At 41.9% G+C, this 25,153-nt stretch overlaps 1 protein-coding gene across 5 annotated transcripts in view; it reads left to right on the forward strand.

The window, feature by feature from the left end:
* LOC120546813 (centrosomal protein of 128 kDa) overlaps window positions 1–25,153 on the forward strand; it is a 113,889-nt gene that overhangs the window by 41,627 nt on the left and 47,109 nt on the right. For all 5 annotated transcript variants that reach the window (XM_039782025.1, XM_039782026.1, XM_039782022.1 and 2 more), the window contains 7 exons: window positions 753–892; window positions 2,185–2,256; window positions 2,960–3,145; window positions 10,386–10,574; window positions 11,902–12,363; window positions 15,554–15,718; window positions 19,017–19,181. In XM_039782025.1, coding sequence (XP_039637959.1) covers window positions 753–892; window positions 2,185–2,256; window positions 2,960–3,145; window positions 10,386–10,574; window positions 11,902–12,363; window positions 15,554–15,718; window positions 19,017–19,181 — 1,379 coding nt within the window. The remainder of the gene's footprint in view (window positions 1–752; window positions 893–2,184; window positions 2,257–2,959; window positions 3,146–10,385; window positions 10,575–11,901; window positions 12,364–15,553; window positions 15,719–19,016; window positions 19,182–25,153) is intronic.

Genomic DNA, 25,153 nt, shown 5'->3' on the forward strand with positions numbered 1-25,153 from the left:
AATAATTTATAAGCACACTCTTTAACTGCTTGCCTTTTTATAGAATTAACATTCAAATGTCCATTCAAGTAGGTTACCGAAAATAGAAGTTTAACGCACTGCGCTGAATATGACCCTGAACATGGCTCTAAATAGACTAATAGAAACGTCTTTCGGACCTTTTGCCTTGTACGGCTTCATCATATTGCACTTTGTGGTGCCGTTTGAGGTGCTGGTAAAGATTTGTGGTGTAACCTTGCGGTGCTGCAACGAGGGCAAAGCATGCCTCGCAAATCACATAAGACTGACCCTTGTCGTCTCTCTTGAATCCAAAATACTTCCACACCACCGAATGCGAGCCTTTTTTCGGAACAAGCTCGGTTTGAGACTGAGTGGTTGGCTGATTCTCCTCACTAGTACCTGGGTTTTCATCAAAATCCATTTGGTTTATTTCCGAACTACTGCGCTCGCTCAACGAGTGAAACACGTGACTAAACGGCGCTTTGTCATTTGCTGAGGGTGAAGCCCTGAACTTTGTGAGAGCTGTCCTACCAAAATAAAGGCCGAAAATGCCCCATTGTTTTTTGTTTTTTTTTAAATAAATTGAAGTAATTTAAAAATTAAATCGTAAACAGGGTGAATCGAGATCACGATTTTATAACGATTTATTGTGCAGGCCTGCTGCGTGTTCTACATTTCTTGTCTCCACATGTAGAAATCAATTGTAACAACACTTTGATTACGTGTCTGCATGTGTGCGTGCATGTTCATAGATCGTTTGGATCTGGAGAAAGAAGTGGCAGCGCTGCGAGCCCAGCTGCGCACCGCCTCAGTCCTCAGTGAGGTTGAAGAACTGAATAGAACTCTGGACCGCAAGGAGAAGGAGAGGATCACACTCAGCGTTCAGGTGGAGGTGTGTATCGGAGAAATTCCCTGACAATATATTAAGGAAATGGCTTATAAAACCAGGGGTTCAGAGAAGGCATTGCATCTCGTTCCTTAGTCATCTATGAGGCTGTCTTTGCAGTCTACTCTGAGAATACATGGGGAACATTGAGGATCTCTCAGCTGGAGTGAAAACGAACACAACAGAAGCATGCTTTTGACTTTGCCGGTGGTGTCTCCACCCTGAGCAGGGTTATTTCAGTTTGTCGGGTGCCTCTCATCCGTGGTCGCATCCTCCGCCAACTCCGTGCCACTTGATCCTCTTAAAATTCTCAGATGAAGTGACAGTTGGAATAGGAGATCAGAAGTCAACCATCAGTCATTTTTCCTTCTCAGACTGGTGCGATGTGTCACTTCCATCACTGTAACAAGACATAAAAAAAATAAAAAATTCCCCCAGCTAAGCAGGGGTAGGCTATGGTGGGTATCAATAAAATGTTAGTAGAAATAGCTGCACTTACAGCTTAAGCACATTCCTCTAATCTCTGATGTTTCTTTCACTGAAAATGTGTTTAAACTCCCACGCTTCCCCTATTGCAGAGTAGGTGTTAAAAGATGAAGTGGGTGTTTGCATGTATCACCTCGGGCGTCTCTTATGGTTTTTAATGCCGAGATCAAAATAGAAGTTGGAAGTGTTTCATTTCAACGGTAAATGAGCAAAAATGAAGTGTAATGAGGAGAATAGGGTGGAAGATTCAATTTCTCAGTGACTGAATTTATATACTGTCTAATAGGCCTGTGACTAATCAGTCTATGACTAATTACTCCTAACTGGCAGTCTTATTCAGTCTACATACTGAAACGGCACCAGGCTAACCTTACTTGCCCTTACTTAAGACTTCAATCAAACTCAAAACTTCACAATGATTGTGATTTTCTCGGTGATATGAAGTAAATCCAGTGCAACTCTCCTTTCAGACTCCTTTTCAGACCAGCCTTGCAGATAATCCAATTGTAGGCAGCATGTAAACACAGTCTCAACCTTCTGTGACTTTTCTTTCTTTTGTCCTCTTCTTTGCTCGCTATAATCCACCCTTTACTGTTGGTCTTTTCTTAAAGTCTCTCATACATTTTTCTTTTTTTGCTTCCTTCTGTCATCAATGTCTTTTTTTCTCCCTTTTCCTATCTTCTGTTGCCCTAAACCCATTCCTCCACACCCCTATGTCTCCCTTTCTCCTGCCTCTCTGTCTTTTACCTCCCATTAGCAGTTGTAGTAGACACACACACACGTCCTTGACCTTTCTCTTCTCTACATACCAGGAATTGTCATCAGACCTGGCGCGGCGGGAGCAACAGCAGCTGCGAATGCTGGAACAGTTGAGGGAGATTCAGGTATTTTAATATGGGTTATTGCGTCACACTGTTAATTCATCAGCATATAGGTAATTTGGATCAAGGACTCTAAACAAAGGGTGCATGTTCTAGTGGCATTTTAAGTCGGAAGCATGCTGTGTGTAGCGCCTCATTCATTGACACAATTACAATGCAAAGAAGCTGTAAACGCTGCAGTAATGAGATCCTTCAGATTTAGGGCGTTTTCACACTTGGTCCATTTCAGCTTTCCAAAAGAACTCAGACCTATTAGTCAGCATTTTGTTGCACATATGTGAACACTCCAAAGGGACTGAGAGCCCTCTGAAACAAACCGTACTCAAGTACGGTTAGCTTCAAGTCCGCATTCCAGTTCTCTTCACCTGTGCATTGTGAACACAACACACTTCAGGTTCACTTTGCCTTGTGCCTGTTGACCTGCATCAATTTTAGCCCTGAGGCCCCATCAGAGCTGAAGTGGACCAGAAAGACAACGGAGTCCTCTTTCAAGTAAACTGACAACGTGAACGCAAAAAGAACAGAGTCCTTTTTCTGTTGGTCCACTTTTTTGGCCTCTTTAAGACGACTACGTTTGGTTTTTGTAAAGAGCACTATTTGTGAAAACACCCTTAGACACTTTAGGATCCGCCCCATGATTAAAAAAACCAACTGATTCAGTCAGATTATAAAGACACTTCATTTATAAATTCATTCATCCTTTCAGAGCCGGGGGCAGACGGAGAAGAGAGAGACGGAGGCGTTGCTCCAGGAGAGCGCGCGGAGCAGGGATGAACTGAAGGCCAGGGCCCAGGAGGCGGTGCGCCAGTGGAGGGCCAAGTGCAGGAGGCTGCAGAGGGAGCTGGAGGAGGAGCGAGCCCAGGCTCAGGTCCATACCGACAAGGCCTCGCAGGTCGGTTGAGGCAGATGCATTCATTACACGACTTCTGACACCACAGCCGACACTAGGGGTAGACCCATACTGGTTGTTCAGGGCCAATACCGATACCGATTATTAGCAGTTAATGAAACTGATAATCGATATTTAGAGCCTGGGTCCAAAATTAACTTTGAAATTTGAACAGCCACTCAATAGATTACCATTGTTTTTTGGCTAGTGAGTGAAGCAAATCTACCAGCCACTAGCATATTTTACAAGCATTTGGCTAGCAGATGGTGCTAGTTTTGGACCCTGTTTGGAACCAATACGCATTCACAGTAAACTTTTAGTCAAAATTAACATTTAGAAATTGTACAAACAAGTTTGTTTAAATGCTTAGAGCAATTATTTAATAAAACTGAAACTTTAAACATAATACAAAGTAAAAAAAAATTTGATTAAATAGAAAAACAAAAATAGTTTTGACATGCTGTCAGTTTGTTTGCAAATGTTGCAGACTGCTTACAGAGCTGTAGTGGAGCCAAAGTAGGGCGCTTTTTAAATAAAACACAGAAACAGATAATCAGCAAATTTCCAAATATCGGCCCCGATAATCAGCCAGGCCGATAATTGGTCAATCCCTAGCCGACAGTAGCAGCTGCAGAAAAGTAACTGCTGATCTTTATAATGTTGGCTGTGTTTTCACATTGTAAATAACAACTCATAGAGTCGAGTGGACTGGTCTGCCCTATTTCAAGATATTGCTATTGCAAGGAGTGCTATTGTTAAACTACATTTGAAGTCAGAAAAATTATGATTACCATTTGGGACAATCCAAAAAAATGGGGGGGAAGCAACATAAAGCATCAGGGCGTGAATCAATGAAATTATGCGCAATACCCACACGCAAATCTATTACTCGTGATGCTTAAAATTGCCATTCTCCTGCTAAGAAAGTTTGTCCCAAGGTGCAGACAAGAGTTGTGAGTGAGGTACTTGATGTTAAAGCCTCCGAGCAGCCTGCATGAAAAGTGTACAAACACAATATCCATTGTAATTACAGTATCATTGTACAACAAACACACTTGTGCCATTGGTAACAGGCAAGCAAAACCATGATTGTTGTTGTACACAACTAGAGTTTAACTAGCACTGTGGCTGTGCCCACTGTAGTCAAGATAGCATAATCAAATGGCTATATAAAGGCTTAATAGTCAGCTGCTTTTTTTGTTCCTGTTGGCAATGGTCATTCTTTTTGGCTTGTCTTTGAGCAAAGTGAAGTGTAAGCGCTCAGTTGTTGCACAGAATCCAGCAAATGTTTACCAGACTGTGGTAAATGTCACTGCAGCTTATTGACTTGGTATCAGTTGGCGCTAGTGGGGAACTGCAGCTCAAATATTTGAACTCTGCAGCTCTGTCTTAAACGTTCCGGATAGTGCTGCTGCTGCGCTGCTGCTGCTGCTACTACTACTGCTGCTGCCGGCTGAGCTAACTGCTAGCCAGCTGGCAGCATTGTCAACAACCAGCGACTGTCTTTGTTGCATTTCCTGAGCAGTGGAATCTGGCTCATGCATACCTGCTTTGACTTTGACAGTGTGTTCTAAAAAGTGAAGTAATCAAGAATGTCTTTTTTTTTTTTCTCGTCTCCAGTAGTAGACTGATTTATAGCAGTGTTTCCTCTATGTTGATTTTATTGTGGCCGCCCGCCATGGCAACATTTCTTCCGCCACGTTATCAGAAATAGGGCAGACGCACAATGTAGGTTTCCTTTTTAAATGATCCTGCCGACATAATGCACCCCCCGTTGGCTGCTGCTCACATTGCAATTTAACAACAAGTAGAACTATTCAGAGGTTATTGGGCCTGTCCAATTTAACTCCACGTACTGTTGTGTGGATGTAGTTTATTGTCAAAACGTTCACTTTCTTCCGAGTCGACTATTAAACGAACAGCTCCACCAAAAACATCACCGCGGGAAATGGCTTTGAAACGCAGACAACTAAATCAAGGTAAGAAATAAATAACTATGGCTAACATTACAAGAAACATAAACAGGCTAGCTAGCTAACTGTTATTGATCTCACGACGTGACTTTTTGCCCGAAGACAGTGTCGTGGAGAGTGAAACGGGAGACTAGAAAAAGGCATTCAGGTAGTGTTGTTAGGATGGCTACAGTAAGTCATAGGCTCCTGTTATCTAAAAGATTTTCAATGTAATGGCTCAATATCTAAATAATTTTGGATGGCCTGCAGCTTCAGGTACAATTTGTTTGGATACAATCGTTACATTTTGGAAGATAGACGGGATTCTGAACAGCGATGCCTACACACACACACACACACACACACACACACACACACACACACACACACACACACACACACACACACACACACACACACACACACACACACCAGAGGTGTGTTACAACACGCAGCACATGCACCTGACTGGGAAAGATACTGCTACGCTCGTTACTGTTAGTAGGTAAAAAGTAAATATGTATCAATACCCAATTCAATTTTATTTATCTTTAGTTAATTTTTAGTTATCTCGAGACACTTTACAGATAGAGTAGGTCTAGACCACACTATAATTTCCAAAGCCCCAACAATTACAGTAATTCCCTCAAGAGCAAGCATTAGCAGTGGCTGTTACGACAGTGTCGAGGATTCGAAAATTCCCTTTTAGGAAGAAACCTCGGCAGACCCAGATTCTTGGTAGGTGGTGTCTGACGGGGCCGGTTGGGGGTGTGATGAACAGTGGCCATAATAGTCATAATAAAGATAATGGAACAGTGACTTCGAAGGTAGTTGTTGTAGTTCATCTCATAGCAGGGCACATTGTGTCATGAGTACTGAGTAGTGCAGTCTCCTATACTGGATCCTGACTACTCTGTGCGTATGAACATCGCAGCAGGGCATTGCGGGATGTAACGTGGCACTGTAGAGCACGGGTGGATGCAGCGGACGCAGCAAGACGCGGCTGGACGCGGCTGGGCATTGCAGAGAATGCTCTGCGAAGAAGAAACATAAGGACTCTGGGGAGTAAACTCCCCATAGCTAGGTTAGTAACAAGCAGTTCTGGCACAGGATGCATACAAAAGGAAACAAGTGAAAACGGAGATGAGAGAGCAGCTCAGTGTGTCATAGGAAGGAAGGAACTTCCCTGGTAGTCTAGAATTATAATAGCATAACTAAAGAGGCAGGTTAGCTTAGAGAGAGGTGCCGAATCGGGATTGAACTCTACCCTGCCTGATCGGGCTGTACTGGCCTGCCTCCCTCTATTCTCACTATATTATTGATTATATGATAAATAAATCTGATGACTACGAAGAGAAGCAGGTGGGCCGGGTTAGGTGGACGCTGCAACTCCTCACTCCCTAACTATAAGCTTTATCAAAGAGGAGGGTTTTCAGTTTACTCTTAAATGTGGTGACGGTGTCGGCACCCCAAACCCAGACTGGGAGCTGGTTCCATAGGAAAGGAGCCTGGTAGCTGAAGGCTCTGGCCCCCAGTCTACTTTTAGAGACTCTAGGAATCACAAGTAGCTCTGCATTCTGGGAGTGCAGTACTCTAGTGGGACAATAAGGTACTAAGAGCTGTTCTAGATAGGATGGTGCTTGACCATTTAGGGCTTTGTAGGTCAGGAAAAGGATTTTAAAGTCAATCCTGAATTTTACAGGAAGCCAATGCAGAGAAGCTAATACGGGAGAAATATGATCTCTTTTCTTAGTTCTTGTCAGAACACGCGCTGCAGCATTCTGGATCAGCTGAAGAGTCTTAAGGGACTTATTTGAGCAACCTGACAGTAGGGAATTACAATAGTCCAGCCTGAAAGTAACTAATGCATGGACTAGTTTTTCAGGATCGTTTTGAGACAGGATGTTCCTAATTCTGGCAATGTTACGAAGATGAAAAAAGGCTGTTCTTGAGGTTTGTTTTAGATGGGCGTTAAAGGATATATCCTGATCAAAAATAACTCCTAGATTTCTGACAGTAGTGCTGGAGGCCAGGACAATACCATCCAGAGTAGCTATATCTTTAGATAATGAAGTTCGGAGGTGTTTAGGGCCCAGCACAATAACTTCAGTTTTGTTAGAGTTTAACATCAGAAAATTGTAGGTCATCCAGGATTTTATATCTTTAATGCATGCTTGAAGTTTAGCTAACTGACTGGTTTCGTCTGGTTTGATTGACAAGTATAATTGGGTGTCATCCGCATAACAGTGATAGTTAATTGAGTGTTTCCTAATAATATTACCAAGAGGAAGCATATATAAGGAGAATAGAATTGGTCCCAGCACTGAGCCTTGTGGAACGCCATGGCTAACTTTAGCGTACTTGGAGGATTTATCATTAACATTAACAAATTGAGATCGATCAGAGAAATAGGACTTAAACCAGCTTAGTGCGATTCCTTTAATGCCGACTAAGTGTTCCAATCTCTGTAACAGGATGGTATGGTCAATAGTGTCAAATGCAGCACTAAGATCTAGTAAAACGAGTATGGAGACAAGTCCTTTGTCTGCAGCAGTTAGAACGTCGTTAGTAATTTTCACCAGTGCCGTCTCTGTGCTATGATGCTTTCTAAATCCTGATTGAAAGTCTTCAAATAAACTGTTGCTATGGAGAAAATCACATAACTGATTAGCAACTACCTTCTCAAGGATCTTGGAGAGAAAGGGAAGGTTGGATATAGGTCTATAGTTTGCTAAGACCTCGAGATCGACGGTGGTTTTTTTCAGAAGAGGTTTTATCACAGCTACTTTTAAATAACATGCATAACCTGTTAATAGAGACATATTGATCATATCTAGTAGTGAAGTGTTAACCACGGGTAATACTTCTTTGAGTAGCCTCGTTGGGATGGGGTCTAAGAGACAGGTAGATGGCTTAGCTGAAGATACCTTTACTATTAATTGTTGAAGGTCTATAGGATAAAAGCAGTCTAAGTATATGTCAGGTCTAGTCGTTCTTTCTAGCAGTCCTGCGTTGAAAGGTGAACCGTTAGAAGTTGAGGGCAAAAGGTGATGGATTTTATCTCTAATTGTTATAATTTTATCATTAAAGAAGCTCATGAAGTCATCACTACTCAGACCTATCGGAATAGAAGGCTCACTAGAGCGATGACTCTCTGTCAGCCTGGCTACAGTGCTGAAAAGAAACCTTGGGTTGTTCTTGTTTTCTTCTATTAATGATGAGTAATAGTCTGATCTAGTATTTCTGAGGGCCTTCCTATAGGTTTTCAGACTGTCTTTCCAATCCAAATGAGATTCTTCCAGTTTGGTGGAAGGCAATTTACTTTCAAGTTTTTGCGAGATTTGCTTTAATTTACGAGTTTGGGAGTTATACCAAGGTTCAAGTTTCCTTTGCTTCACCCACTCACCTGTCTACAGGCATACACATGTACAAAGCAATATATTTCACTCTGATCTGTCTGGGCAGTCCGCTCTTGTCCACCGCGCTGTTTACACAAACCTAGCTCTACGCTACTCTAGCGAATTTTTGACAAATTAAAACAAAGCTAAAACAAAAAAACATGCTCTGGTTTATTGGCATTTCTTAAAACCAATCACAATCATCATGGGCGGTGCTAAGCGCCGAGCGGAGCCACGGTGCCGCTGCAAAATAGCCTCGGAAGGAACTTGTTTTGGTGGAACACGTGTGCGTTCAAAGGTTGTTTTAGTCGTGCAACAGAAAACTCAGATTGGACAGATAATCTAGCTAGCTGTCTGGATTTCCCCTTCAGAAATCTGAGGAGGAGTTAACCATAGTCCTCAGAAATCCACCACAGTTTAGAATGCAAACGCAAAGAAAACGGAAGGTAACTGGAGATAAAGGAAAGTAACGTTACTAATAATGCAGTGTTTGGCGTGGTAGCCATGGATGTGTTTACTACTGTTGCCAGGCAGCCCTACTTCCACTCTCTACTACGTCTTGCTTATTCAGACCTTTTTTTTTTTACGCCCCTTGCCATTTTGGAGAATACTGCAACGAACAATGCGTTGCGGATACTCGCGCATGCTCGTAGCTGGCACACCTTCTGCTGAGGCTCGCACCACAGTGTCAGGCACAAGTATAAACGAAGATTAGGAGATGGTTCTCCCTGCCTTGTTACATTACAGAATGGAGGACATTCAAGTTTAGATCTCAACGTTTTCGAGAAAATAAGTCAACAACTTACTATTACAGGGGAAATACTGATGTTAGAATATTTATGACTTTTTTTTGTCTTTTTTTGGTCTAGGTCTTTTCATAGTAAAAATGGACTCGAAAATTTGCAAAAGCAGCACCTCCTGTACATTTTAGGTATAGCAATTGGCAAGAGGAGATATAAAATACACGTCAGTTGCAATCCATGTTGTATGTCACATACAGTCCTCTTATGATGAAGAGTAGGAAATTGGTCTCAGTTTTAAAAGAATGAATGAAAGGAAAATGCTATTTAGAACTATTGAATACCTATTGGAACACACCAATATAAGTAATAGAAAATGAGAAATGTTCTAGAGGTTTTTATTAATGTTACTATTCAACCCAAACAAAGCGAAATGGTTGGATAGATACGGTATGCATGCCTTTCTCTGTTCATTTTACTTCCTACTTTGTTCTATCTGTACAGCATAGAGGGTTTTGTATCAAAGTTGGATTAAAACTATTGAATGAAGTATTTTAAATTAACGTAATTATAATATAAGAAAATACAAAGTCAAGTAGTACGAGTACCTTTGCAAGGTATGCTACAGCGGTTGTGCTTAGTTGAATAATTAACATCTGACAATTATTATTAGCTTGAAAGACACCTCCCAGACTGACAGGACAGGACTGACTGACTCCTCCTCCCCCCACCCCCCACCCCACCCCAACCTTGCATGCTCGACGGGACGCAAATTAATTACAAAATCATTTCTGCACCCTTAATGAATTAGGGGAGAAAATCAAGTGCTCAATTAAATGATTAGGTTCTGAGCTACAGCAAAGTCTTTGCAAATTCCAGTCAAAGCCAGAGTATTAGAAGCAATCTGCCTTCAACAGACCTGACCATTGTCCCTTATCAGGGAGCTGAGTGCTAGCATTTTCCTATCAGCGCAAGAGCTGGTACTGCATATGTTTCTCTGCCTCTGTCTCTCTGTCACTCTTTCTCTTGCCCTCATCATTATTGTTAGAGCTCCTTTTTTATACACCACCTTCCTCCTCCTCTTCATTTGTCATTCTTCATTTCCCTTCCCCTCTCCCCTCCCCACTCTCGGTCTCTCTCTTTCTCCCTCCAGGCAGCAAGGGAAAAGCAGAGCTCTCAGGCCCAGCTGAAGGCGCTGAGCCAGCAGACTGAGGCGGCCCGCAGGGAGCTCGCTGAGATCCTGGGCCGTCTGGCCCAGCGCGAAGAAGAGCTCCACCGCAAGGACGTGGAGCTGTCCGAGACCCGCCAGCGCCAGTTGTCACTGGAGCAGGAGATCCGGGAGGTATGGGGTTTAACGTCCAGAAATCTGTAATATCTTTCAAATCACAGCAGGGACACACAAAAAAGTTTGAATCCATCAGGCCTTTATTAATTCGAGACCTTAACTTGCCTTTTCAACAAATGACAGCAATCAGCATTGAGGTTGAATCGAACAGTATCACAATGTCAATGTCTTGTGTTTATTCCACAAGACTTAAGTATAAATCAAAACAGCTTATCCATATTAGATTATTTTATTTTATCTTTACATAAATATTTTTTTCTACTACTATGGGCCAACACTTAACATAGAAACGATTAGACATACATGTAAATGCCCTCTGTAAATGGTGCCCTGCTGGTAGGTTTTACAACTTGACCTACTTTTACTTAACTACGGTGCAGTAAAATCAATCAGATGTCCGTGATCTGCGTAACGACAGTACAGTGGGACGTTTGCCTTCAACAGAGCGACAGTATTAACCTAACACACCATCATTACTGAGTTTTAAATTACATTCTCGGTTATGTTTGCACTGAATAACGCATTCAATAAATATAAACATAACTCTTGCAGCGCACATGAATAGATGCGCAATATTAGCTCACACATAAAATAGCACCCTTGTGAATTAGCCTACTGTTGCTAACGTACATTCATAAATCCTGCATAACATTGTCCTGTGCCTACAGGACCTCAGACTTACTTACTGATGCACGCACAGAGTAGTGTCGACAAACTTAGTCCAATGAGGGGAGAAAGGAAAGTGTGATAGCGTTCCACGTTAACGCTTTTTTCTCTCTCACTCGAGACCGCTGTGTCCAACGTTACTAGAAGGTAGAACGAGCTACAACTGACAGGGAGAGAGAGAGAGAGAATGTATCACTACAGCCAATCCAGTCTGCTCAAAGCGATGGTCTTTTTCACAAATAGGTTGCACGTAAAGGGGGAAAAAGTAGCTTCCACTTAAGGAGCCCTATGTCTTGTCTTTGTGTCTTTGCTAGTTTAAGACCGACGCACTTGTCAATTTCCCGTCCAGTGCCCGCGACTAGGATTAGTGTGTTTGACAGGGTGGGGGGGCATCACGATGGTGGCTCTCCATCGTGATGGCCGATGATATCGTCTATCGGCACAACCCTACTAACTGCTGCACATTAGCATTCTTGTACAAATCCCAGTCTGACCACAGACCTGTTGATTTAATTCTGTTGGCAGACCAATCTGTCAATTTGTTCAGTTTGAGGTGTTGTTAAAAGTAAAAATGAAATTAAACCTCTTGAGAGTTTAAAAAAAGCTTGAGAGTCATTGAATGAGCTTTGATCAGATTCTAACAGAGCCTAACCCCTAGGTGAGGGAGGCCTCCGCTGCCCTGGAGGAGGAGACTCAGCGTCTGGCCGATGTCCAGGCGAGACTCAAGGAAGAGAACCACAGGCTGGAAGAGCGAGCGGACACCCAAGCTCGCCGCTGTCAGAGAGACCAGGACACACAGGCCGAGCTCCAGGCCGCCCTAAAGCAGATGACCTCCGCCCATGCTCAGCTAGTCCAGCGGTTGGCTGAGGAGCAGAGCTCCAAGAATGAGCTCCAGAAGAGCTGCGTGGAGCTCCAGGCTAAGCTAACGGTGGCGCAGGAGGAGCGGGCTGCACTGGGGCAGCAGCTGCAGCTCCAGAGGGAGGTGCATCAGAAAGAACTGGACAACACAAAGGCCATGATGGAGGGCAGCGGAACAAAGAAGTACCGGGAAGTGCACGACATGCTCAAGCTCTGCCGTCAGGAGCGGGATGACATTCAAGCACACCTGACGGAGGTCAAGGTAAGCAGCTATTATACTACTTTTCTGGTCTTAGTTTTTGATTCAGGACACCTTTTAGAGCAGCCTGACTCACCGCACAATAAACTATGTAATCTGCAGCTCCTCTGAAAGCTTGGTTTAGGTGAAGCTGAGGGAGCCAGGCGTTTCCCATCATGCCCTGGGTCCGCCTGGGTCTTGCAGTCGGTGGAGAGCAACTGCATCTCAAACCTGCGGCCGCCTTGATCTTGTGAGGTTATCATTGCCCACGTACATGACGTCAGAGCAAGTCGGGATCAAGTCGAACACAAATCTAACCGGCATGCAATGGGCGGCGATCGCCGGTGATCGATTCTGTGCAGACCGGGCTCCTCTCGAACGAGCCTATTGACGTAGAAATTCCAAGACCCCACTGAGACCCAATGAGATCCGAGCGTTCAGAGCTCGGCAGAGCTAACCCAAGCTGCCTGCAGGGCTCACATCAAAATGCATTTACCTCATTATTTGGCACGCTGGTATCGTTTAACATGGCTATAAAACATAACAACGTTTAAGATCAGAAAAGACGAAAAAGCATATGTGCTCTTTTAATGAAAGAGTGACATTTTTGGGAACTATAAAACTCACTTTTTTTGCCGAGAATTAGATGTTTCCAATCTCATGTCTGTACAGTTAGTGTATGTGTAGCAGAAAAAACAGCTGAAATGAGAAAATAGAAGAAGAGAAAACATGAAATCTAATTAAAATCATTGAATATGCGTTACTGCTAAAGCCAAACCCGTTCAAAACCGAAATTATTAGCAATACTTCCTAGTTACCCCATTTATTTTGGTCGTGCATAACGGTATACGGCATATCCCCATCAAAAGGAACATTGATTTGTGTTCTGCGCATGTTCTATTCGCAGGGAATCTTGGTCTTTTGAGTAGAGGAACTTCTTGTATGTGTCAGAAAACATAGTTATAATAATAATTATATACTATAATAATATAGTTATATATATGTCAATGCAGAAAACCTGTGCACAGTATACCGGAAGTAAACAAGAAGTAGAGGTAAACATGGCGAGGCACAGCACCACACTTTTGGAGCGAGGAGGAAAACAATTTCTTTATTAGTGTGGTGAAAACCATGAATATAATGTCTTTTGTTGACGGCAGAAAGTACCGAGATAGTGAGATTTATAAGAAGGTGACCGAAAAGTTATTGCGTCTTAAGGTTGTCCGTAGGCTACGTCCAGACGCTAACCATGCGTCGCCGTTTACGTCGGGATATTGCCAATTGATTACAAATTCCATGTAGGAGTAACTCTCTCTGCTCACGCATGTAAACGGGTTATTCCGAATGTTTCAGAAACCCGAATAGTGACCTTAACCCGACCATAACCCGAAAATTGACAGCTTGTAAACGTAGTCAGTGTGTTGTCATCAGTAATTTCAAATGTGTTTGCGCAACACTGCCCCCAAAACAAGCCTCACTGTAATTCAAACACTGGAATGTTGTTACCTTTGGACGGAGCCAGGCTAGCTATTGTTTTCCTCCTTTATGCTAAGCTAACCGGCTGCTGGTTTTAGCGACATAGTTATCATACAGGCATTAGAGAGGGTTTAGTTGAACTCTTTGCAAGAAAGTGTATTTCCAAAAATGTTGATCTAATACTTTAAACATACCTAAAGGCTCCTCCAAAATGCAGTGCTGAGCTCTGAGTTATGTATCAGATGTGACAAAATCTAAGAAATCTGAGATGTCAGGGTCATAAGCCAACCAAAGAGATGTTTTTTTTTTTTCTTTGCACCTAGGCATGGATCACAGAGTGCCACACACTAATTGACATTTAGAGTATCATTGGCACACACTTCACATTCAACGCAGGGTAACGTGCCTCAGCCACTAAACATCTGGCCTATTTCCGACTCAGTGAGACACAAACAAAATCCTCATTTAGAGTCATTTTTTCCATTGGCCGCGGCTCTGTCCTCTGAGTACGGATGAATCGAGGATAGCTGAGCTCTTAATGGTGTGCGGTGCCCCGTGGATCCTCACGGCCATTCCAAAGCTCCAAGCGTGAATATTTAAGAACTCCGATATCAGACCTCAGAAGTCTCATCAAGGCAGTGCCAGAGATAGGCGACTCCACTTGACTTCCTTCCCCAAGTGCCCTAACCGCCTCCCTCCCTTTCGATATCTCCAATGATGAGCCCTCATGGGTACATTGTTTCTTAAGGGGCATGGTCCTCCCTGATATGGTTGAGTTTAGCCCATTAGCGGTGCTGAATGGCATTAATATCTGACATAGCTCATTGTAATGGTGTCATTTCCGAGTGTGGTGAGGACAAGGGCATTTGCGAGAATGTTTTAAACTACTAGCCTACGGGTGCTGCAGATGTCCCTAAGAAGCCCACCCAATATTCAAATAGCACAGCCAGAGGCCTGTATTACAATTTAGATACAGTCAACTGTCAGAAAAAAGCTGAAAATATTCTTATTTTCTTGTCCTTGTCCTCTCAGTCTTGATTTCTCCTCCACTCTATCTTCTCTCTCGCTGTCTCTCTCTGTCTTAATCCCTCTCTTACTGCCTCCCTCCAGTTCTAATTTAGCATTTTCCATCTGTTTGTCCTCTCTCTCTTTTTTTTTTTCTTCTTTTTTTCTTTGTTTGTGTCACTCCCAGTCCTCAGTCATTGTTGTTCGTTCCACTTCACTATATCTTCAGCTGTGTGTGATAATGTGATCATTGTAGATAGGAAGCTTATGTCTGAGGCAGGATTTGCCTTTGCAAGCTTCAGCTGGACTGAGACATGAATTAAGGACTTAAACCATGATTTAAGAGTCTTGGCAATGGCATTAATCATTTCTCTCGACCCATTACATGATTGTGTGTGTTTGTTTGTGCGGCACAGAATGCCATGTCATACCTTATTGTGAGTTTACCCTGTACCTGCCAGACTTCAGATCTTTTAATAATCATTAAGGGCCACTGGCAAATTTGCCATGCTCTATATCCACAAAGCCGCATTTATGTCAATGAAATGGCAACTTTGAAAATGTATTCTACTCTCCCAGTTTATTTTAGAGCTTGGAAATCACAAACTGAAATACAAACAGCAAATTGCTTTTAAGTTGATATTTTTTTTTGCAGCCGATAAACCATCAGTCCTTCATATCTCAAATTATTGCCTGTGTATCATGTCTGTGTTAAACACCCATTCTCTGCTAGGCGGATGCAGCGTCAGACAGGGAGCTGTGTGGGGCGCTGCGCATCAAGTTGGACAGGATGAAGGATGAGTGTGATAAGCTGGCAGCACAGCTGAGCACAAAAGACGAGGCACACGCACTTCTCCACAGAAAGTACCAGCTACTCAAACAGGAACTGGATGACAAAGTAAGCCCTGCCTCCTTTGACAAGTTTTTCAAACTTAGTGACTCATATCGAATGACGTGAAACTTCCAATAAACGTGGAGCATGGGTTATCTCATCGGTGAACTACATCTATCCTCAGCAGAAGTTTTCCAATATTTGTGCTAAATCTAATTAATCGTGACAGATTAAGTCCAAGGACATAGAAAGGAAAGACAGCAGCCACTGTAGTTCTAGTTTTAATAGAAGCATGCTCTTCACTGAATGTGCAGGCTAGGGCTACACGGTACGAGAAAAATATGCCATGTGCAATAACGTTGAATATCGCGATAACGATATTACTTGTGATAAATAACAGATATTAAACTGTACTCAGTTCTGCATTTCTGCTGCTTTCAGTATTCTGCAAAAATATGACAAAGAATTTAAAGCGCCCATATTATGCTCATTTTCAGGTTCATAACTGTATTTTAAGGTTGTACCAGAATAGGTTTACATGGTTTAATTTTCAAAAAACACCATATTTTTGTTGTACTGCACAGCTCTCTCTCACTGCTGCAGATCCTCTTTTCACCTGGTTTCTGTTTTAGCTACAGAGTGAGACCTCTTTTCATCTTCTTCTTCTGTACTATCTTTGATTGCACTCGCACATGCGCAGTAGCTCAGATGTAGATCATGTCAGCTAGCTAACTCTAGAGACAGTAAAAGAAAGGCTGTTTCTCCAACTTTGGTCAGTTACAAGGCAGGATTAGCTGGGAGACTTCTAAATGAGGGCGCACATGTAAGTAGTTCTTTTGTAGATTATGGTGAACTTGTGTGTGTTGTAGCAGTGCTTTGCTATTGAGAACGACGTAGCATGCTAGCGTTAGCATTGGCGTTAGCATGCTAACGCTACGAGCTAACGGTTGTGGTTAGCCAGCTCATTTCGGACTGTGACGTCACAGTCCGAGCCGATTTTGAACAGCTCACTAGGAGACTGAAGGCAGGACACATTCAGAAACCGTATCTCACTCAAAACAGCATGAATGGATTTTTTTCAAAGTTTGTATGTGTGTGGAAGCACCAGAGACACAAAAGAATACCCCAAATCCCAGAAAAAGTGTTTTTTTCATAATATGGGCACTTAAAACAAATGAAAGGAAATCATTTCCAACATTCTTTTATTTGACAACTGAACATTGAATTGAATATAAAAGGCACCACTAAAAAAAGAACGAGAGTTGCATTTTAAAGTGCTGTTTTCTACTGATATTTTCTGTGTCTTTTGCGATATATCCCAACCTTTTGGTAATGTGTTCACTGCACGAAAAACGATATATTTTGCAGCCCTAGTGTAGGCTTTACATTGCAACTTTGACACTTTATTTGATACTATACACGAGGAGAAAAAATAAAGACATTTGACTATGAAAAGACAACCAGATAATGGCCCAATCCCAAATTCCAGACTCACAGACTTTGGTGCGCGTTCTCGCGAAATTCGTAAGGGCTTAGGGTCGTCGCAATGTCGAATTTCAAAGGGCGTAAGGGTTTGAGTACACGCTTACCGAGCCCTTTCCGTGAGTCTGCATCGATGCACACTTCACCAAAGGGAATTACCCACAGTTCAAAGCGTTGTGACGTTTAGCGTGGAGACCATAGGGAAATTACAAAAGTAAACAACAGCACAACACATGACCACGGAACACAGACCAACCTGTTGTCCAGCTTGTAAAACAAGAGTTTGAAAAGAATTTGGAATCAGGCAGCCGTCTCCTGGGCCTTGGCCGTGTGGAAAGCAACAAACTTAAAATGAAAATTCCCAAACTGGCAAGTGTCAGCAACGTCTTTTGTTATTAAACGTCGCCAAGGTAACATGTGATCTCGTGAAGTGCTGTTCCAATCCCATTTCTACCTATCTGAGCCCATGTGGCCTCACACACACACTCAGCACCTGAGACCAATTAAGTCTGTGAGTCTTTAGTCCTTAGTCCTCAGGGCTCACTTTGGGATTGGGCCAGTGTATCTCTAGTCTAGAAGACTGGATATTCATGCAGCAGTCATACAAATAACCAGAACAATAACTCCTTTGCTGGGTCAGATATGACTGCAACAGGAAGCAAAACAAGGATATACAAAACTACAAGGACATAGCTTTCCTTCCATCCTTCCTTCCTGGCATTAAGATCTAGGATATCTGGTAAGGTCACATGGTCATACAAACCTAAGAACAGTTTGAAAGGTTAAGCGGTGCCAAATCAGCACTATTTTTTACAGGGGCTTTATCAATACGTCCTCCGGTGTTTTACAACAGCAGTTGCTGTATTGAACACCTATTCACTTCTCTGACAGGCCCCTGATAAGTTGTATGGGGCTCTTTGGGGATCCATGTATTGATTTGAAATCGGGTGAATGGAGGAAAAAGGGAGCTCTTATTAATGTAACATGGGTGGTTTATTCTCACACAGACAGTCCCCAGGCAGCAATGATCAGTTGGTTCCTGTACATATCGATCAAATGTGTGAAACTATTGACAGTGCAGGCCAGAGAAGGAAACTTAACTAGGTCGGTTTGGGTGAGGGGAAACTGAATGGCTCTCTGCTGCCCAAGCTGGGTCCTTCTTTCTGCGTGTGTATTACTGAGTAAACTGTAACAACTTCAATAAACAAACCTGGATATATTTACTCATTTACAGAAAATCTGCTGTGATGAATGTGTTTATATTGTCCTGTAAGATTCAAATGACATAGCTAAAAACTAGAGTTGTACCGATACCAGTATCTGATGCGCCCTACTATACTGTCTAAAATGCTTGTATCTGTATCGGCGAGTACGCAAGACTCCGATACCAATTAATTTGAAGCCCTGAAAAAAAAAAAGTAGTTTAAAGGTGCTCTATGAGTTACTGCATGGATACACTGTGAAAAAGCCCGGTCTCGGGAGACAACACGGGTCTTTTTCACAGTGTATTCAGGGAGCAGGCAGCTAGCGGATCAAGGAGAGATGCCTATGATTTGAGACAAAAATGAAATTGCGCTGAAACCATGCAGGAACTCATAGTGCACCTTTAAGTAGTTTATTGATGTTCTTTTTTTTCATTATGACTGACGGTCAAACAAGACAATAAAAGAAAGTTGTATGGCATTTACTCTGTCTGTATTTGTTCATGTTTCACAAACATAATTTCCGCCTATCAGATTGGTACTCTGTATCGGCCGATACACAAGTGAATCGGTATCCGGAAGGAAAAAATGGTATCGAAACATTTCTACTAAAAACACCAGACAGTGATAGCTAATTTGAATCTTCAATCCCAGACTCAGCTCTATCCCATCCTCCACAGGTCAGGCTGGTTGAGCGGAGACACGCTTCCGAGTCAGAGCTTGTTAAGCTGGAGGAGAAGGTGTTGCGGATGGAGGCAGAGCAAGAGGCAGTCCTTACCTCCATAGGGGAGGAACTAGATGCAGCTTGTCGCAGCCTGGCTCGGAACGGTGAAGACAAACTACAGGTATTTTCTTTAATCCTATCTTATTTTGTTTTGATTGTTAAAGCTGCATTTAGCAATTTTGGCCACTATAGGGCTTTAAAACAAACTCACAGATGCTGATAGCATCGGCTTGATAAGGAACATGGCTGCATACGTTTGCCTTTTTACACACCCAGCATGCAGACACAGATCCACATAAGCATCCAATTGGAGTTGTGAAATATTGGTCCAATATTGACTCACGCATTAGCTCTGATGGTCCACCAACTCCTGAGAAAGAAATTTGGGCCGTTAGTTTGCTAGATGCGCAACTTTACAAACCAGTTGCTTGTTTACTTCAGCTTTTTGTCAGGTAACGCTGGGCAAGTGGCATGCACTTACCTTGTCTGAAATGGTTTGCTGAGAATGGCTGTCTACAGTTTTACTGTAAGTATATGTGGTGAGATCTGTGGAACTCAACCATTCAGTATCTGTGTGGGCCAGAGAACCAGAACAGTGAGGTAAAAAGCTGCAGTTTGGTACTATTAGCAACTCTTTTACATGATGCAGTCCTTTGATTCCATGCTAATATGTATATTTAATTGTATATGTCATTTCCATAATCAAGCTTTAAAGTGGACAGGCTTTGAGATGAAGCCATATTAGGCCTCCTGCACACCGGCTGCGTGGCGTGAGCGTGTCAGCTGCGTGGTGTCCGTTTTTAGTTCGGCTCCCATGTTTACAGGTTAGGGCCTGCGTGACGCTCACGTCTCAGGCGCCGAAAACGTGTGCATGCTAGAAATAGGACAGACACCTATTTTTCATGTGACATGCAAGCGTGTTGGAAGCGTTTCCAGGGAAAATAGAATAGGAAAAGATGTTTGTGTCATTTTGACACGACTAGATTTAATAAATGACATTTTTTAAAGATTATTTTTTGGCCTTTATTGACAGGACAGCTGAAGAAATGAAAGGGGAGAGAGAAGGGAATGACATGCAGCAAAGGGCCACAGGTCGGAGTCGAACCCGGGCCCGCTGCGTCGAGTAGTAAACCTATAATAGGCAGTCAGATTTATGTGCCTCTTAAAAAGAAAGATGCATACTCTGTCAGTTTGCTACTCAAGTGTCTTGATGACATAAAGGCCTGGATGGCTCTGAACTTTTTAAATTTGAATGATAAGTTTTTGGTGGTACCACTGGGACCCCCCCTGTAGATCTGGGTTCCTTGGGACGGTATATTAAACCTAGCATTAAAAACCTAGGGGTTAAAATGGACTCAGAGCTTAAGTTGAACAGTCAGATCAAGGCTGTTGTCAGATCAAGCTTTTTCCACTTGAGGCAGCTGGCCAAAATAAAGCCAATACTGTCAAGACAAAATTTTGCCTTTGTTACCACTCGGCTGGATTACTGTAATGCACTTTATGTGGGGGTAAGTGGGTCCTCCATCGCCCGTCTACAGATGGTACAGAACGCTGCACGTCTTTTAACTGGCACACGTAAATATGAGCACATTTCCCCCATCTTTGCCTCACTCCACTGGCTCCCTATTCAATTTAGGATCCATTTTAAAATTCTTTTATTCGCTTTTAAAGCCTTGAATGGTCTTGCCCCGCCCTACCTCTCGGAGCTTCTATGCCCTTATATCCTCACTCGCTCGCTCAGGTCAGAGGATCAGCTGTTCCTGAGTGTGCCTAGAACTAAGCGGAAGCTCAGAGGAGACCGTGCCTTTGCGGTGGCGGCTCCTAAATTATGGAATGATTTGCCTCTGCACGTTAAACAGGCCTCTTCTGTGTCTGTTTTTAAATCCTGTCTTAAAACCCATCTCTTCTCTGTGGCCTTTGACACCTAGTATGATGTTGACTTGATGTACTTCTTTTAATTATTTGGTTTGCTTGGTTTTCATTGTGCAACTAATATTTTGTATTCATGTTATATTGTTATGTATTTTATTTATGATGTCTGATTTATTTTTCTGTACAGCACTTTGTTCAACTTTGGTTGTTTTAAAGCGCTTAACAAATAAAGTTGGATTGGATAATACATGGGCGCTCGCTCTACCAGCTGAGCTATCCGGGTGCCCAATAAATGACATTTTGATGTTTGAAAGTCTCTAGATTTTGACATAAATGCAGATATAAATGTAAATAAAATAAATAAATAATTATCGATTTTCAAATATTCAATACAAATATCTAATACGAAATAGTCTGTAGCCTATTTTGCGGTCAATACTGCCAAAGTTGTCTTTGCTGTAATCAAATCAGTATATATTTATAGGAGCAGCGCTGCGTCAGACACATTTCTAGTGTGCAAAGACATAGAAAATGCCACGCAGCCGCCACGCAACAGTAACGCCATGCGTGCTGGAGGCCTTAAAGGAAAATCAGAAGAGAAAGTCTACTTTGTCTGATGTTGTGTGTCTAGTTCTAACATACAAAGTGTATAAGTTCAGCTCACCCAGCCAGTCTTGGTTTAAGTGTTAAAGTTAAAGAAATAATCACGAAGAACATACATATGTTTTGTCTGTGTCACCTTCATCTAAGCCCACTAGGGCTGCAACTGACAATTATTGTCATTGATTCATTTGCAGATTAAATTTTCTATTAATCATCGACAAAACATCAGAAAAGAGTGAAAACTGTCCATCATAATTTCCTAGAACCCAAAGTGACGACATCAAATTTTTGTTAAAATTTGGGTGACTGTTTTGGCTGTCCAAACCCCCAGATAATAGATTTACCATAATGTAAGACAAGGAAAAGCAGTACATTTTTACATTTGAGAACCTGGAACTCTCACAATTTAGTATTTTTGCTTGAAAGATTACCTCAACAATTGATCGAATAGTTGCTTTTCTGTCGATTGACTATCTTGCATGTACTGTACTGAATACTGTGATAAAGGCTATATGGTGTATATCGTGTAGCTTGCTAGCTTGAAGGTTGTTGTTGTTTTCTGAAGCGAAGGGATTTTGAGAATGGCAACACAGAGAGCAGAAGGTGAGGGCTTTTTCCTGGAAATGTACTTTAATTGATCCAGACTAGTGGCTTCATAATGGGACAAAAAGCCATCTAAAACAACGCTGTTCTTCAACTTCTGTTGCAATATTTATTGCATTCAACTATTGCTGCAGGTATACTTATTTGAACAAAGAGTGTAGTATAATTCTCTGAATGTCCAGTACATAATATACAACCACATGCACCCAGGTCTGGTAGGTTGCATACATGACACATTAAAGCCTATTATGCACAGTATAAAGTAAAATATTTTTTGTATTAATATAAAAGTACAAAGTTTCTACAGTAGGACTGAGAAACGTTAACACATATTGCCTACAGGAAATACCCACACCCTTATACACTAATAAACCCATGGTACTCACACTTACTCCCCCTCTACAGTACATGCTTGAAGCTAGTTTTCCTCTGCTCCACCAAGCTAATGAACCCAGCCAGCTCCTATCTGCTCATATAGATTTCCCAATCTGGTCAAGCAGTGCTCGGCCAGACATGCGAGCCAACCCCTCGCCTCATCTGTAATCTGTCATGTTGAAAAGAAGTCAAACTCACAAATGCTTTGCCTAATGAGGGGAATCATTAACAGTTCAGGGTGTATTAGGTTTCAGTTACCTCATGATACCCTTCTTCCTTTTCTTCAGAAGCACTAATGCAAGAAGTTGTAAGACAATGTAGCGCTACATTGAAAGTTAAGGAATTAATCGGGGTAGTGCGCTGCCATATGGGAGATAAGGAGTTTACTGTGTGTTGGCAGTTAATAAATCAGTTGCCAAGGAAGATTTTAAATTGGTGAAAGTGCTACAAAAGCCACAAAATACTATGACAACTCTCCAGTAAACCAACAAGCTAATATACACATCTTTATACAAGTCTAGAACTTCAATGTTGAAATTAGTTTGACGTCTTTTTGTTGTTGCCCTAAACGATAAACCTTGTGGGGTACCTCATAGAACTGGGACGATATGCTTTGGTCCCGATTTGATTCTTTCACGATACATGGGTGCCGATTCGATTTGTAGTGCGATTTTCATTTATTGCAGTTCTAGAAGTATTATGATTCGATAGTATTTATTTAAAAAAAAAAATATTTATTCTTTATTTATCAGGGACATTACCTATGACATTATCACAACCAAATGTAAGAGATGCAAGTTTCTCCGCTAATGTCCTTGTCCCTTGAATATTGCGATTTGTTTTTCCTTCTTTAACAAAAATTAAAGTTGAATTATACACTTCTAGAGATATATAACAATACTGTATATCATGAGACATTTCTAAAAACTAATTGTTTTTTAAAAAGATTGCACATCACAAGTCAGTCAGTCTGACATTTATTTCATTTGTAAAGAAGTACATCATAGATTTTCTACGGTTGGTCTGTTTCGCTGGATACTGATATGATGTAGTCACCGTCAGCGGTACCGTATACACAAAAAATATTTAGGTCAACCACTGGTAAAAAATAAATAAAAAATATTGATTCTAGGGAAAAGAATCAATTTTAATAATTGTTGCAAAAAAAAATCACGATGCATACAAATTTTCGTTTTTTTCCCCCCACCCCTAGTACCACATCTAGGGTAACTCCCCTGTCCCTTGCTGTCGCTCTCACTTGTGACCTTCTTCCTGTCCACGTCATCTTTTCCTTAGGGCTCAGCTGGCTCAAGGAAATGCAAAATTCTGTTTGAATCCAGCCTGGGACATTTTTTTTCCCCCCTGTTTCCCTTCACTTTAAGCTGTTTAATGAAGAGAAATGCCACACTGGTAATCTCCTTTTCACTTGCTGTTCGTGTTTTACATCTGTGCCTTTTGCTTCTCTCTAAACTTTGCCATCTTTACCGTTTTCTCAGCGGCAGGTGAAACAAACAAACCGTGACCAAAGACACACAGTCACAGATTTCGTCGCATTCTGAAAGAGACACATAAACCACACAGTCGCACATTTAAATTAGCAGTGGCAGATACTTGGATTCCACGGCGGTGCTGCTGAAAAAATATGGTGGCGTTTCTTTCTCTTCAACCCCACAGACAGCACTTTCAACTCCCAGCCTACTTGTTCACTTTCCATCAGTTTCACCTCCTTTTTGTCTGCCACCGCGCAGAGCTGCCTTTGATGGTTCGGGGAAGAGTAAAGCGAATGAGAGGCATGTTTTATCCTCCCACACAGTACCGCACTCTGCCATGCGGTTGTACGCACCCTGAGACGAGGACCTCTGCACAGCAGTACTCCATTGCCGTACTTTGAGCTGCTGTGGCAACAACTTGGGAAATTCGTTTTGCTTGGATCTGGTTTTGAATGGCAGCTTGAAAAAGTAGCTTGACACCTCTGCAGTGACTATGTTGTTTGCCAAGGCACGGGACTGAAAGGGTCCAAAATATCCTGCTGTGTGCTTTCCTTGTCTGTTGATCATGTGTAAACACTTTGCCACAAGGGGGGGGGGGGGATACAGTTATACTTTTTTTGTTGACTTTGTTCATAGCTGTGTGTGAATTTGAACATGATAATTTGTGTTTATGACTTCGGTCTTTTGTTTTTACCTATAGCAGGATGGGAGTTATGGTTTTGCTCTGTCTCTTTTGTAGGAATGCAGTAGAGGTGTGAATATTCACTGATCTCCAGATTCGATTAAGATTATCATGTCAGCGATTCAATTCGATATCACAATGCGTCAAATAAATGTTTCTATTAAAGCCATGTAGGATATTTAATTCATAGCTTTTCAAGCTTCAAAAACAAAACAAACAAGTCTTAAATTATTCTAAAAATAAGGCCTTAAAAGTCTTAAATTTCGTTCACAAAGTATGAAATTTTGTTTACAAAGGTAGTACTTTAAAAAAGTATTTCTTTTCCTTTCGTAGGATTAAATGCATACCGTAACATCATAAATAAATGCTTTGTGTGTGACTTTGAAATGTACTCCATTTGGTGTGACTTTTTTTACATTTGTGTTATAAGACAGTACAGGTAGGGCTGGGCGATATGGCCTAAAAATA

The sequence above is a fragment of the Perca fluviatilis genome, chromosome 18 (genome assembly GCF_010015445.1).
Source record: "Perca fluviatilis chromosome 18, GENO_Pfluv_1.0, whole genome shotgun sequence".
NCBI lineage: Eukaryota > Metazoa > Chordata > Actinopteri > Perciformes > Percidae > Perca > Perca fluviatilis.